General features: G+C 43.3%; 2 protein-coding genes across 2 annotated transcripts; one reads left to right on the plus strand and one right to left on the minus strand.

Moving 5' to 3' along the window:
• Positions 1 to 587: 587 nt before the first annotated feature.
• On the plus strand, positions 588 to 8437 carry pnp5b (purine nucleoside phosphorylase 5b). Its single transcript, XM_004078577.5, has 6 exons — positions 588 to 728; positions 2516 to 2685; positions 2768 to 2871; positions 4176 to 4351; positions 7155 to 7345; positions 7657 to 8437. The coding sequence occupies exons 1-6, from the start codon at positions 700 to 702 to the stop codon at positions 7875 to 7877; spliced, it is 891 nt and encodes a 296-aa protein (XP_004078625.1). The 5' UTR covers positions 588 to 699; the 3' UTR covers positions 7878 to 8437.
• A 3513-nt stretch (positions 8438 to 11950) lies between these two features.
• Positions 11951 to 15683, minus strand: LOC101168240 (uncharacterized). The gene is made up of 4 exons (XM_023965300.2): positions 15270 to 15683; positions 15112 to 15176; positions 13434 to 13518; positions 11951 to 13348 (listed from the first exon to the last, which is right to left on the minus strand). Exons 1-4 carry the CDS (start codon positions 15478 to 15480, stop codon positions 12333 to 12335), a joined length of 1377 nt encoding a protein of 458 aa, XP_023821068.1. The 5' UTR covers positions 15481 to 15683; the 3' UTR covers positions 11951 to 12332.
• Positions 15684 to 16162: the final 479 nt, after the last annotated feature.

Raw genomic sequence — 16162 nt, forward strand, 5'->3', positions numbered from 1 at the left:
TGACCTGCAGGACCAAGAGAATGCTAAAGCCATGGTGTATTTTGAGGGCAATGGCTTTTTGAATGATCCAGGAACGTTTTGGAGCATAGATGACCTGTTGATAGATGAGCTTTTGCTCAGAAGACGGGCCATTTTTTAGGAATGATCAATGTCGTCTGACCCATACAGACGGTTTTGACAAAAGCACAGAGGCCATTGAGAATGTGATTTCTGTTTCAAGAAAGAAGCCAAAACAATAGAAAAAAAACTGTGATATAAGACAACTCAACAACACTACAGGCCCTGAAGGTGAATATGACACACGACCATGTGCGTGCTGAGGTTTGTGGATGCGTTCAAAGCCAGTTGAAAGTAAGAATTACTGTTGAACACGTCAACATTCCGCTCATAATTACAGTATGTTGTAAACTAATCCAAGAGTTCATACCGTTAAATATCATTTAGATTTCTAAAGGTGATTTTTAAACTAAAGACATTGAGTGTGATCGTCATCAGACCAATTTTAAGAATGGCAATTCAATACAGTCGCGACGACCCTCAATTATTTTAGTCTGTCCCTGAACGCACCTTCAGGGAACAACGCCAGGGCTTTGGCCAATCGCAGCCTCCTCTGGCAGTGACGTCAGGGAGACGTAAAGGCAAACCGGTGTTGTCCATCAGTCATAGCAGTACCTGCCGCAATCATTATCACATTTCATCATGCTCTCCATGTCCGACTTCGCTTCCTGGTGAGTTTTATAACACGTATATTATCCGGCTATTACCTCGTGATAACGGCTCCATAATGCCGCCGTTCTGTTGGTTTTAGTTCACTTTTTTTGGAGAGATTCCGAACTGAACTGATGATCATGATGCCCAACCGCGCGCCGGTTTTTGGCTGCCACGTTTATCGGACGGAAGCGGCTTTCTTCTTAATGTTTCAGAGATGCTCATTTCAGAAGCGGGAACGGTCCTCCGGTCCGTTTTAACCGCTAAAAACGAGAGCATCTGGGTTTTCCCTGATTTTAGCGGTGCGTGTGAACGAGGCAGACAGCGTTTGATGTAACGGAAAAGCCCCGTGGGCGCCGCAGCCCCCTTCACGGGCTCAGGGAGGCGATCTCAGCCGGGAAAAGCCACAGCATTTGCTCCTGAGTCAGTGGCTCTGGTTTGATGGCATGTGGCTCACGCGGGACCTCCGCGCTCTCCCTCCATCACCGCATGCTCATGCGTGGGAGGGGAGGGGTTCTCCTCCTAATGTTCTTGAGAGAACAGCCTGTCGACCATCGGGTGAAGAACTCCCCACCCAGTTTCCTCTATGATCCTTTTGAAAGGGGAGTGCAGTGTCCCCTTATAAAAATACAACCTCAGACCGGATATTTCCGCCTTTGGAATTTTCCCAGCATTCCACTAGTCTGCCATTCTTTTTTTTTTCTATTAAACATATAACACCAGACATAATAACCCCAACTGCTTAGTTAAAGTTTATAAAGGTCTTCAAATAGGTCATCATTTGATCCTTTAACTGCATTAAAGACATAGGTTTGAACCAGGAGTGTGCAACCTTCAACATGTATTGAGGTTTATTTGTCATTGATCACCTACTAAAATTTCGTTTTTAAGCTGTAGTTTAGTTTTACTAACAACAAACTATCAAGTATATTTTTGTCATTGTAAGTATTATAAATGAACTATTGTTTTATGGCATATGTAAAACAAAAGCAGAAAGATAAATTCACCTTTTTTCCGAATATGAAATGCTTATAGCTTTTAACACAGGCTCACGTGACTTCCTTTCAAAATAAAAGTGACCATGTGTCACATAGGATCATATCAATGCAGCAAATTTAGTAGATAGTGTGATATCTGTGGAATGCACTAAAATCTGTTTTATGTCTATTTTTTTATTTAAAATGTAACTTTGTACGAACAAAAGTTTGCTCTTTCTTCAGTGTATATCCGTTGCTGTTGTACCACAGTTATTAATCACAACACAGCTTTAATGTTAGAGCTGACAAATGAATCCACACATAACGGTGCTGCATTGACCTCCTGGGAATTGTGACCATATTCATAATAATGATGAGGGTCCAGTTCTTTGCACTACTATAAATATGGAAACATTCCAGGTTTCAGCTTCCAGCTGCACCTCGTCCTGACTCACTCTGACGGGTTCCTGTTTATTGTCACATCTGAAGATCAGTAAATGTGTTTCATTCAGCTGTGAGGATGACTAAGCTCTAAAGAAGTGTGACGGGAGGATATGCAGGTCAGACTAGTGTCTTTACACCCAGTCACTGTTTTCACAATGAAACCACTTCAGCTGTTACATTCAGACGTGCAGCAGGATGCATATGTGCCTCTGTGTCTTTGCACTAATGTGTTTGTGTAAATAATATTAAATGGCAGTAAAGAATGTTCTCTCTGATGACTAAAGACACGGTTGAAGGTTCCTCCTTGTCCTCCTGCTGCAGCAGCATGACTGTACATGTATGTCCTGCAGAACAAAATGTACTGATTGCTGTTTGTCTGCTGTCAGTGGCAGCTACGAGGAGTGCAGCGCCACGGCGGATTGGCTGCGCTCCCACACTCAGGTGCGCCCGACGGTGGGGATAGTGTGCGGCTCGGGTCTGGGGGGGCTGGCGGAAATGCTGAAGGACCCCCAGGTCTTCAAATACAGCGACATTCCCAACTTCCCCCGCAGCACAGGTACGGCGGGCCGACCGGCCGGCGCAGAGCTGCCCGCGCTGCATGTTGGAGTGTGTGACACCGACCGGTGTGTGTTTTGCAGTGCACGGCCATGCGGGTCAGCTGGTGTTCGGCACGCTGAAGGGGAAGCCGTGCGTCTGCATGCAGGGCAGGTTCCATCTGTACGAGGGGTATCCCATCCAGAAGGTGAGCACATGAAACCCGCAAGATTTACTTCAAACTGAGTCACATTTGATTAAAAAAACTGACAGTATTTTAGTTTTAAAAGGCGATAAATGTATGGAATATCCCCAATACAGAACATTTTAAAGTCTCTGCTTTAAAAAACCATGTTTGTAGATTTTTTAATAGACTTTAACTGGGAAGTAATTGTATAAAAACATTACTTCAAGACCCACTCTGATAAAACTGGTGTTTTTGGTGTTTTAACATGTTCTTGTAGCATTTTCTGATGATGGAGGACATCATCAGACATGATGGTGGGAGGTGGGACATGTCGCTGTAGCTTTTAGTCAAGAACTTTAACTTGAAATTATTTCAGAGAAACAGCCACATTATCTTTTTACTCTTTTCATAGTTGAATGTGAATGAGAACACCTGTTTATGCAGCAGTATTGCATGATGTTGACAAAAATGTCCAGACAAAGTGGACACCAGTCAAAGTTTCAGTTCCTGCCAAAGAAATGGTCACATGGATGGACCGCCTCTCAGTGTCGAACTTTGATTGCAGCATCTGTAGGACCCAAAGTGGAAGAGACTGGGCATGATGGCAGAAACTTAAACAGTTCATAAATACACATAAAAAGGGAAAAACAAATAACACAGATGACCTGACCAGGAAGGACTGAAAACCAGACCCTTCCATCCACTGAGGGTTATTGACGGATGTGAAAGCAGCTGTGACTGATAAGAACCTAAACTGCTGTGACTGACAGAGAAAACAGCAAACAAAACCAGATGGACAATAAGAACACGACTGAAAAACCAAACCAAAGCTCTCAACGCTCACATGAATCTAGGCTACAAGCAGATGCATCAGAATGGATGATGTCCTCCGTCCTCAGAAGACCGTGTTAAAAGCAGCATTTTCATCAGAGTGGGTCTTTACGTTCTGTCTCACACAGGAGAGGACATCAGAACCGGTTCAGACGGATTCTGATGTCCTCTCTCATGTGTTTTCCTCTCACAGAGCTTTGGCTGAAAACATTTCTGCTGCTGTAATGAGACTGAAACCCCAACAAAAGCTGTTTCCCATGGAAACTTCAGCTGAGAACTGAACTCTAAGGCACACCTGCAGAGTGTTCTCTGTGCAGATCTGCAAAAACAGGAGATTTATCTGCAACAAACAGAGACTGTGATGAACTGGGATCGTCTGACCCTTATCTTTTCTGTCAGGAACAGATGTTCAGGATAACATTCCAGAAATGAGGTTTGCACGCCTGGAAATGATCTGTTTGCACAGAAAAACAAGCGTTTTAATTGTCCTTCAGATCACGTTACCCATGCGTGTCTTCAAGTTGCTGGGGGTGGAGACCATGATCATGACCAACGCAGCGGGGGGCCTCAACCAGGACTACAAGGTGGGTGACGTGATGATCATCAAGGACCACATCAACATGCCTGGATTTGCTGGGATCAACCCGCTGGCCGGGCCCAATGATGACAGGTGAGTGTGTGTGTGTGTGTGTGTGTGGGGGGGGGGGGGGGTCTTCAGAGCAGCATTACTGCTGAGAAACTCAACCGGAGCTGAGCTTCCATTCATAGCAGGCTCCCTAAAACCTTCAGCCTGACTATAAGCTGCTATTACCAGCTGGTCCTCTTCAGTCACAACACCTACTTCAACAGTCATCAACACGCCCTGAGTGGATGAGTCACGCCGCGGCTCCATGGTGACGCTGAAGCGTGCTTGAAAAGAAGCAAAGCTTGCATTGTGTACACAAACAAGAAAATGTCTTCAGGACGGCCCAGACTGCAAAAACCGAGTCTTCATAAAGTAACAAGGCCATTATTTCAAGACAAAATGTCTCATTTTCTCAAAAAATAATCCTATCAAAAACAGTTTTTCCATAGCAAAATCATTTTAGTTGAAGAAAACATGTCTAAGTGACTCTTCTTTTATTGTTTACACTTCTTAAAATAAGATTTCCTTATAAGAGCATTTTTCTTACCCCACTGGAGACTTTTTCCTCTGTTTTTGCTCCAATCCAGTTTAGATTCACTTCAGATGTGCTTCTCAATAGATTTGCTGAAAAAACGGATTACCCGAAATAAGGGAGAATCGTCTGCAAAACAAACAGTTTTGTGAAAGCTTTATTGTCCCCGGTGATACAGAACAGCTGCTCAAAGGTCCTTTCCTCTGAGAACTATGCAGGTTTCTGTTCCTCTGCAGCTCTGCTATAAACCAAAGTTAGTTATTTAGCAGGCAGACACTTCTCTGCTTCAGTGTGTTGCACAGCAGAACTGCTGTTGTTCATCATCAAACTGCTTTGGAGCAGGAAATCACACAGCAACACTGGAAAAGAATGAACTTCTCAAAGAAGTTAAAAAGATAAAATCCAACATTTCTTTTCCTAGGTGAAAAAAATCAACCAACGGAGCTAAAAGAATGAGTCCAAAGACAAATTAAATAAAAAAAATATCTATAAACACACAGATGTAAGTTTATTCCTCTGATAATTGGAAATATTTGGTCTTAAGAAAGTTTGATATCATTAACCTTTTATAACCACTCATATTAAATTTGCTGGAGGCAGTTGTCTCATCAGCATGATCTAAACTTAACTTTGGTTTCATCATCATTCCACCAGGGCCAGTAAAGGGCTTTTCTGCCTCATTTCAAAATGGCTGCCCTTCATGAAGTTGGCAGGAAAATTTTTCAAAACTTAACAATGAGAATAACTCATCTATTGTTATTCACTGCTGTTCTGAAGGACTGCAACATTTGTTCATAATGAATTGTTTAGAATACCGTTACAAAACGCCGTCATCAGAAAGGAATGATCACCATGGAAAGCCGAATCGTCCTTCGCTCGCCGTCGAATGGTTGCTTTCATGAAGTGCACTCATTTCTGGTAATGCACACCTCAAAGGCCATTAATGACCATGGACACTAGCAAATGAAATTGATATTCAATCCGCCTTTAGGACTTTATTCTTGTTATTTTTTTTTGGTTAAAATCGCGTTTTCTCAAAAAGCTAACTATTTGCACGTTGTCATGGTAACAGCTGAGATGGCAGCAACCTGGACTGCAGCAGCAAAGGACAGTGATATATGTAAATTAATAAAGCATCAGTTCAGAGAGAAAGTTCTCCTCTCACCGCTTGTTTCTGTCCAGATGATGAAGATGAAGGTTGTTTTACAGAAGCAGAGCAGTGATACAGAACATTTAAGCTAGGTGACCGGAACTTCTTCTTTAGGCGTGCATGATCCCTGTGGATTATCTCTTTTTAATGCAAACCCAGCAGCCAATCAGAATGGAGGATTCACCCCGACCATGGTCTAAATGTTAAAAATGTGTGGCTCAAATTTGAGACAGTGAGTAAATGAGGTGCTTTTTTTCCTGAACACCATTTTTACCTTATAAACTAAAAACAACAAAACTAATAAATCACCCAACATATCATTTTTGACACTGTCTGTATTTCATACATTTCATACACGGGCTGCACGGTGGCGCAGTGGTTAGCGCTCTTGCCTCACAGCAAGAAGGCCTCTGGTTCAAGTCCCAGCTGGGGGACATGAAAAACTACATCAATGGGGGACCTTTCTGTGTGGAGTCTGCATGTTCTCCCCGTGCATGCGTGGGTTCTCTCTGGGGTCTCCAGCTTCTTCCCACCGTCCAAAAACATGCTTCATTGGCAACTCTAAATTGTCCCTAGGTGTGAGTGTGTGAGTGAATGGGTGTGTGTTTGTGGACATTCTACCCTGCTACCTGTCCAGGATGTCCCCTGCCTTCACCCACAAGTGGCTGGAATAGGCTCCAGCAGCCCCGTGACCCCAAAAGGGAATAAACAGTTAAGAAAAAGAAAAAGGATTCAATCAAAGGGTTTAAAACATCTTTATCCCCCAATAATGATTTTTTTTAGTCAATTCTGTGATGGACCGGGCTTTCTAGGGGGAATATTTATACACTTTTTGTATGTAAATTAAATGTATGTTTACTTTCAAAAGTCTGTCCCGCTGTGGTTAAATACATTTCTACTAAATTATGAGTTCAATAAAATGTTTCAGTTTCCCTAAATCAAGCAAGTCTGTTACTCTAAACAAGATAACAAATCAAACTTCTGCTTCAAGGTATGATGTAAAGTAAAAAGAAAGAGACATTGTTCAAAATAAGATGTTTTCAAGATCAAATGACTCACAAAGAAATTCCAGATTTATCGTCTGTACTGTAAAGTCTTTTCTAGTGTAAACAGATACTTTTGTTTTTGCAGTTAACCTCTGAGATTTCTGCTAACCCTCTCAACAGGTTTGGCGTTCGCTTCCCCTGCATGTCCGACGCCTACGACCGCGAGCTGCGGCAGCTGGCGCACGACGTGGCGGCAGAGCTGGGCTACTCGGACTTCCTGCAGGAAGGCGTGTACTGCGTCCTCGGCGGTCCGTCCTTCGAGACGATCGCAGAATGTCGGATGCTGCACAGTCTAGGCGCAGACGCAGTGGGTACGTTCCAGAGGTTCCTTTGCTGTCTGGAAACGCTGAGTAAGCTTTTCTTGAGCCAGCAGCATGGAGCCTGGCGCTCAGCTGCTGGTGAATTAGACACCCTTCTATGAAGGCCCACAGAGATACTGCAGGACCCTGCAACATGACTCTGACCCTGCAGCGGCGGAGCCTCATAAACCTTTACATTGTAGTGAAAATGAGAAGCGTTGCGTCTTCGTTCGTTTCACAGCAGCGGTGGAACTTAATTATCTGGATAGTTTCATGAAGCTGTTATTGTTCCGCATCCTGACGGGCTTCTGTTTCTCTGTCAGGCATGAGCACAGTCCACGAGGTGATAGTGGCCCGCCACGCTGGAATGAGATGCTTCGCCCTGTCTCTGATCAGCAACCGATCGGTGATGGACTACGACAGCCAGGAGAAGGCCAACCACGAAGAGGTCCTGGAGACGGGCAGACTGAGGGCCCAGCAGCTGGAGAAGCTAGTGTCCACCATGGTGACTCGGCTCGACAACGACAACAACAACTCTTTCTGACAGACCTGCTCCATCCCAGCAGCAGCGCGTTTCCAACAAACACTCCTACATGTTGCTGTAGCAAAAGAAATCTTGTGTCTTATTGTTCTATTGGTCTTACGATGCCTGACACTGGTCTCTCTGATACACTCCTTTATCTTTGTTTACACGTTTTAGCCGTAAGTTGACTTGCTGCTCTTCATTGTAACCACATTAAAAACCTCACCTGAGTTTTTAATTCAGTCTAAATGTTGAGAAGTATTTAATAGAGCTTCACATTCCCACATGTCTGCAAAACTACCATTTAATGTGTGCGTGCAGGCGGATGTCTTTACATGTTAACTATTTTAAAATATTTATGCTAAAAGTTATTTAAGATGTGGTGGATTTTTCTATTGTTTCTATATGAATTAAAATTAAGAAGGGAAGATGTATTTTTCAAGGGAATGCCTCCAAAGTATAACAATGAAATTCTTCATCGTTGTTTATCCACAGGCTGGATGATGGACAGTTTGTGCTTTTATATGTATAAACTGGACGACCAGCGGATGGGACTTTACATTAAAATCCAAACCTGGAAATGTGGTGTGTGTGTTTTTCTGAACTCCATCCTGATGTTTGAAGTCTTTCCTACAAATCTGTCTCCATCTCCACTTTTGGTTTAACATTTTCAAAAGTCAAACTCACCAACGTTTGCACACATCTAGAACAGCATCAAAAGGAATTTTGGGCTTAGTTACCAACCTTTTCCCACCAAGAATGATGACATCACAACGGGAGAAACAACCCAATCTTTTATGGGGCTCAGATATAAAATGTCTAAATCCACTAATGAAATACAGGGTTAGTTTTGTTATTATTATGGGATGGCCACAGGACCAAATCATGGGAAAATGTGAAATTTGTTGATTTTCACAAATAATTGACAATATAGGGGAAAAAAATTCATTTGAACGATCTTCAAAATCCCCCACATGCCACCAGGGTAATTCTGCAACCACAACCAAAGTTTTGTTGACCTTTGACCTTGGTGAAAGACTGCCATCTTGAATTAGCTAAAATCTCCCGTAGTACCTTCCACAAATGGAAACTCCTCCTGGGGTTCTGGATCTAACGCCTCCTAACTCCTCCAGCATCACTGGATTAGAATTATTAGAAAATGTTTTGGACGGCGTTCACATGGTGAGCTTGTAAAAGTGGCTCTCAGATTTTTTACTGGAATATTGGGGAAACTTGATAGTAATAATAATGGATTAGATTTATCTGAGCTTTTCCAGACGTTCACAGTTCTTACAATGTCCATTCCCTCCTCATTCATACTTGGTGATGGTATCTGCTGATGTACCACAGCTGTCCTGGGGCAGAATGACAGAGGCGTGGCTGCCAGTTCGTCTCTCTGACCATCACCGGGGTCATTCATTCACATTCACACACCAGTGGAGCCACACTGGAGGCAGGGAGGATGAAGTGTCTTGCCCAAGGACTCAACGACAGTTGACTGGTGGGGTGGGGATTGAACCCCCGAGCCCTCGATCAACCGCCTGAGCCACTGCCGCCCGCCCCCTTTATTAATGTAAATTTAATACATGAATCCTAGATTCAAGCTGAGCAAAACGGTATAATAATATTAACAATGTGGGCAAACAAAAAAGGCCCAAAGAAAACTAAGTGATTCTTTTTAGAATTACAAACAGAAAATGATTGATGTGGGTGATATTTGTCCTGTGCAGCTCTGAGCAGGCTGGCAGAAGGAGAAGGGGGGAATGAAAGGCCTAGACGGGTCGGTAGCACCTGTGGACCACACAACACCGCCCGCGCCTTCATTTCATTTAGTATTACATTAAGTATCACCAATTGGTAATCTAATATTCCCACACATGTGATTTTATGTCTGAAATTCCTTTGATGAGAAACTTTGGATTTTTAAGCCCCAAGTTCATATTTTAAGATATGACCTCCAAAACCAAATATTAACCATCTCCCTTATTTTATAGTAAATAATAATGTTAACAAGTTCATATTTGGGATCACTGATCATTTTTGTCATTTGAAGCTTCCTTTTCTGTCACATCCAGCTTTAATCCAAATAAAAGTCCTCTCCAATAAAGTTCATAAAGGAAAAGACACTCATATTTGACTGTTTTTCAACAGTGAACATGTTCTTTTATGAAAAGGTTCATTAGATTCTACAAAACAAACAAGTATTGTAAATAAAGGTTTGGTTTTTCAGGTTTGAGGTGTGTCAGAGAAAGACGAGCTGAGGTGTTCCCTTAGAAACTGTCCTCCATCTTTGATCTGGGTCATCGTTGTGGGAACAAACACGTCTGGCTGGTTCAGTTTTCACCTTATCGTAAAGTTGACCCTGCTTTTGTTACCAAAACCACCTCCTCCACCCATGGATCATCTAATCTCCAGCCTGCTCCCACCATCTTTCTCCACATCAACCCCGTCCTCCTACTCAAAGTAGAAAAATTCCATGACGTCCAGAATCCTGTGTTTATGACCTTACAAGGTCATGAAACGTTCAGAGCCAACAGAAGAGGTCAGGTGTTTTCAGAAAGACAGCTCAAAGCACGCCTTGACTATGAAATCCTGATGAATGCATTCACACCGTGCTCTGCACATTCTGTACATAAATCCCCTTTTAAATGGATTTTTTTACTCCTGCTTTTGGACAAACTGACTTTAAGGACTGAAGGCGGAAATAATGGATGGCGTTTGAGAGGTAGACCAATTCTTGCATTTGTTAAAGCAAACAGAAAAAAGCAAACATGCAGCAGACTTAGAAGCAGAGGGAAATGAAACTGCTTTTGTGGGACGGGAGTTTTCCTGCTCGCTGCCTCTGAAGCTCCTGACGGCTGTAAAACAAGCTGCCAGAGCCAAACATTTAGACGTGTGTGTGTTTAAGAAAGGACAGAGGCGCTCTAATGTCCTGACTCTGCATTATGAAGACCTGGAGTTCAGGATTCGCTCTGCATCATGTCACCCTTCATCGTCCCTTCAGGTCAGCATGAAAACCTTGAGGAAGTTGTAGAACTGTGGTCTGCAACCTGAGGCCCCAGAGCGGCTCTTTTACCTCTCCACTGTGGCCCTCTGCTTAAGAAAAAACACAAAGCTTTTCGTTTTAAAATGTTACTGTAAAGTTTAAAGAAAGTAAGCAGTAAAGATAAAAAACAGAAGGTAAATTTACTCAAACTTTATTTAAAGACAATCACAAGTCCAACCAAAACATTTCAACGGACTTTTGTGCCTCATTTACCTCAGAAAATCAATTGGAGGAACGACCGGTTTTAACGGGAAACCAACTTATTTGGCAGATTTTCTATTTTTTGAACAAATTAAAGGATTTTAATTTCGCCTTCTGGCTCAAAAAACACAGTAAAGGTCACTTAATTAGCTCTGATTCCATTTGGCTGAAATGCCCCACAAACTGTAAAGAAAGTGTTTCTTTTTTTTAATCATCACACTACCTACTAATGCATTTGCTGCATTGAGATGATGTGACAAAGGGTGTCTTTTATTTTGAAAGGAAATCATGTGAATCTCTGTCAAAAGTTGCAAATGATTTCACATTTGGAAAATAGGCTAATTTATGTTTTATTAATGCCCAAAAACGATGGTGTGAAGCGCAGCGCCCTCTTGTGGTATTTCATCAATAGGAACAAGGAAAACAAAACTTTGCTGTCATTTATTGTTTAAAAATATTCCTTCACCTGTCAGTTGTAGATACTTTACATACTAGTAATGACTATTTTATTCTAAAATATTTTAACTTACGGGTATTTTGATATGTTTTGGTCATTTAACTCCATCATAACTGAATTTATTTTTAGTTATATCCAACAATATTCTTCAGTGTTTTTTCCATTCAAGGTGAGGATAAATTAAGTGAAGTTGTGGATTCTGGTGTAGATTGGAGTTTAGTGACATACGGCAGGAAGGGGTTAAATAAATCTTTTGTGCTGATCAACCAAACAAAGCAGAGTAACAATAATGTTGACTCTTCAGGTCAGGAACACTTTTCTAAAATAATCTGATTTTTGGACTTTAAACAGGAGAATTCACAGGCTCAGAGTAAAAGCTCAATGCATCAGTTTGTGTTTTAAAAAATACCTTTAATGCAAAAGACACAAAAGGGGAGGTTTGCTGAAGTAACCACTGAAAAGACAGAGCAGCTTCAACCTGAGAGATGCATGGCGTAGCTGTTGGGAGGAGAGGTGAAGCCGGGGAAAGGTGGCAGCGTTTCCCTGTGGAGGACAGGGTCAAACCACCATCGGTGTGGACGCAGACGACTCTTCCTTTTTGGACTTCTAGCTTTGAAAGTGTCTCCCCAAGACCTAAACCTTCAGAATAAGAGCCCAGCTGCAATGCTTTGGGTTAGGGTTAAAATAAGAAGCGTCCATCACGGATGGACTTTGCATAGAGAAATATGCATGACTGTGGGCCTGCAGGTTCAAACCGTGAAGGCCGCGTCGCTCAGCTGTAGGTGTGAATGATCTTGTGCCGCTTCAGGTGGTGCATCAGGATGAAGGTCTTCCCGCACTGGGCGCAGCTGTAGGGCCGTTCCCCGCTGTGCGTGCGCTGGTGAACCCTCAGGCTGCTCTGCTGCGTGAACCTCTTGCCGCACTGGCCGCAGCCGTACGGCTTCTCGCCGGTGTGCGTGCGGTGGTGGATGCTGAGGTGGGACGAACACTGGAAGCTTTTCCCGCACACGGCGCACCAGAACGCCCGCTTCCTCTTGTGACTTTGCTGGTGGAGCTTGAACTGGTGGAGGCGGCTGAAGGCCTTCCCGCACTGGGAGCAGGTGTAGCCGCGCGCCAGGCCAGGCAGGGGTTTGTGCGTGTAGAAACTGCTGGTGGTGGTGAAAGAGTTCTGGGGGTGGGCAACGGCTGGTCGGTCTGCGGGCAGGGTCACCCTCTCAGACTCCTCGCTCAGCTGACGGAGCGGCGCCGCGTGCGATGAGTTAGTCTGCATGTAAACCGGCTCCTTGGGTTTGTCCTGCTGCGACAGAGCAGCCTGCGTTCTTGGAGGAAAGTCCGATAACTGCGGGGCGCTAAACTCACCTCGGTAAATCCCGTTGCACGGCCTCTGACAGGACGTCTGGGGAGACCTGCCGGAGTTCAACGCCACGTTAGCGGCGTCTGATTGCTCGGGGAAGGCGCTGGAATACTCCTCCACTACGCTCGAGAAGTCGGGAAAACCCGCGTCGATGTCAGCACCTTCAATGATGGACGACCACAGCTGGTTTTCCCGTTCCTCCGTGGAGAAGTCCGCTGCCGCCCCAGCCGGCTTGCCCGCGCTGTGCTGGCATCCGTCCTGCCGGAGCATCAGCCGGCCCTCCTCCTTCTCCGTCTTGATGGTGAACTGAAGGCCGTTGGCGCCCACCGCACGCGCAGCAGGGTTGTACGAGTCGCTGAACTCTGAATTCTCCCGAATACCGTCAGAGATCTTCTGATCCTTCAGCCCGGCAGTACAGAACTGAACAGCAGGACCTGCGCAGGCCAACGTGGAAGCGCTTTAGGATCTGAAAGTCTAAAAAGTTTAAATAAATAACATAAACGTTCCGTTTTTACTCACCAACAGGGTCACTGATCCAAAGCGATTCATCTGGACTCTCTTCTTTAATTGGGAAGGAAGCAGCAGCATCTTCAACCTGATGAAACTACATTAAAACAGCAGGAACGGATCAGTGCCTTTGGCCACCAGAGGGCAGCACTGAGCTGGTTTGGACAAAATTAAAATCCACATTTATAACATATTATTAATGACAGAAGTGTCATGTTTTTAGAAGTCTGCTAAAGATATCCTGCAGAAAAAAACCAACCAAATACGTTATAGCATGTAAAAATGAGAAGCATGTCTCTGAACACCACAGATGCCACACTGTGCACTAAAGCCCAGACGGACTGGAATGAATCGGATTTCAGGATAGTTTTGGTCCAGACACCATGAAATGTCATCATTTACCACCATGAAGTGCTTCTTTCCTTACAAAAGAATTCTTTCTTTCTTTTTTTACCATTTGCCTCAATCACACAGCCGCTTCACCGTTTTCATTAGAAAACAAGCAGATGTTGATCCAGCTGCAGGGGAAACATCAAAGAACAGAAAGACACATCTGATCCTCATATAGATTCATGAAGGCAGATGTAAAAAAAAACTCTGATCTTCATTCAGAAAATACAATCTGGACTCATCAAATCCATACATTTACTCCAAAAAAGCCTCTAAAGACCCACTCTGATGAAAATGGCTTTTATGGTGTTTTTAAACACGTTCTTGTAGCATTTTTCTGATGATGGAGGACATTTATTGAGAAAATTAAGATTAAGCCTGCATTTCTGAGTCCTTCTTTATCCAAATCAGGGGCAGATGAAAAAGTGCCGTTGGAAAAAGCTTGTAGCTGTGACGTAGGTGCTACAACGGATCCACTTTCAGACACATAGATCCCTGAACGTCTTTGTTTTCCTCGTCTGAGCTGGAATCTGGATCAGAACTGTACGGCTGGATAGATCTGATATTAATCATGTTAGCTTGGGGGCTGTAAGCTAGAAGGAGAGAGTGTAAACAGAAGGATGTCGGGAAGCAGGGCCAGGCTCACTCTGCACCAACAGTCCCGCCCACAAGAACTCCTGCCGCTCTGCAGAAACTATGTCCTAGAAAATGGCAGTTTTCAGAGATCGCTGGGAACACTATAAAAAATATCCCAAAAGATGATCAGAGCGGGAACTTAAGTTCCTTTTAAATGTAAGAATTTATAATTTTGTGAGTTTAAACTACATGTTTAGTTTGAATTGATTGCTTTGTGAAAAATGCTTTTGTTACAAAAAAAACAACCAAAATCTGACAAATAAATCAACATTTACTTAAATCAGAAATCTAATTCAAAAGTAAACTTGTGAATCAAATTCTGTTCAGTGGTTAAACAGTGATATTTGTCTTTAAAGACAGAAAACTCATTTAGTATTCAGGGGAGAGAAATAAAGACAGAATCGCATGTTTATTTGCTGGATTGGTGGTTCAGCTTTAGTGCACAGATATAAAAACACTAGAAATGTTCTCTATTCTGAACATAAAATGACAAAATGACAATACTGTGCATTTCTTCAGGAATTTCAAGCACCACTTTAATGGGTTCCAGCAGATTCATTGAAGGAATGCCAGCTAGAAATGTTCCTATCCCAAGTCTGCATTTGTCACCAATAAAAACAGTTTGGATTTATTGAACCAAAACAAATGTTGGCGGGAAAATCACCTTAATGTCTCCTGCAGGGTGAGGACAGTTGCTCCTCACGTCACTTCCTCGGTCGGGGTAGTTTTCTGGAAACAAACAACAGGAAAAGCATCCATTTAAACCTGAAACTGCACCCTCCTGAATGAAGGCGGATGAATGGAATGAGTGAGTGATCTCACCGCGGCCGCGCGGCAGCTGCGCGCGCCTGCTCTCCTCCATCATCATCAGCTTCCTCTTCAGCATCTCATTCTCGCTCTGCTTCCGAGACAGTTCCAGATGCAGAAAAGCGCATTTGTCGTCGACCAGTTTGGAGATTTCTGCCACCGCTGCCTTTACCAGAACCTCCATTATTGACGACAGCTGGGTTTGGAAGGGGATGCACGTCGCCATGGCAATAATGCAGACAACGCTCTGTCTGTGCGGGGGGGGGTTAGGCAGGAGATCAACCAGAGAACCTTTCCATGCAACAGAAAATGACCAAACGTGACGGGAAAGACGTAGAATAACGCTCTACATGTCCGAGTGTTTGCAGGAGCTAGCTGAGCGGTTCTTCCGTGTGGCGGAGGCTTTACCGTAAACACGAGAAAAAAGACGCAAAAAGATGCAGATAGCGAGGAAGATACCAGGAAATGGAGAAAACAACAAAAAGACGTTTGTGCTTTTCAATTATTGGATGATAAAGATTAAATGATATAAAAACCCTAAATGAAAGAGTGTAGATGTACTGTTATCAAACTTAGACGCAATAAAGGGCAAAGCAACTCACAAATCGCTGCTGGTTGCCAGGTTTGACGCGTTTCGGCAGATTTAATGTAAAGCAGCATTTTTGAGGTCAGTCATCACCGCACTCAGATTTTAGGAGAGTTGATTTAATCAAAATGCTCCAGAAAATAAGCCAGCATAGCAATATACAAACACGCTCGCTTGTTTTACTAGCAAAACCACAGAGAAATCAAAAGATTACACAGGTGGACAAACAAAACTAAGTTGAAACATATGAACAACAATCAAAATAAAAAAAATACAAAGAATTTGTTTAAACAAGCTAGAGTAATAGAAAATCATTTAAAAT

The sequence above is a fragment of the Oryzias latipes genome, chromosome 17 (assembly GCF_053564925.1).
Source record: "Oryzias latipes strain Hd-rR chromosome 17, Olatipes_Hd-rR_3.1".
NCBI classification, from domain to species: Eukaryota; Metazoa; Chordata; class Actinopteri; order Beloniformes; family Adrianichthyidae; genus Oryzias; species Oryzias latipes.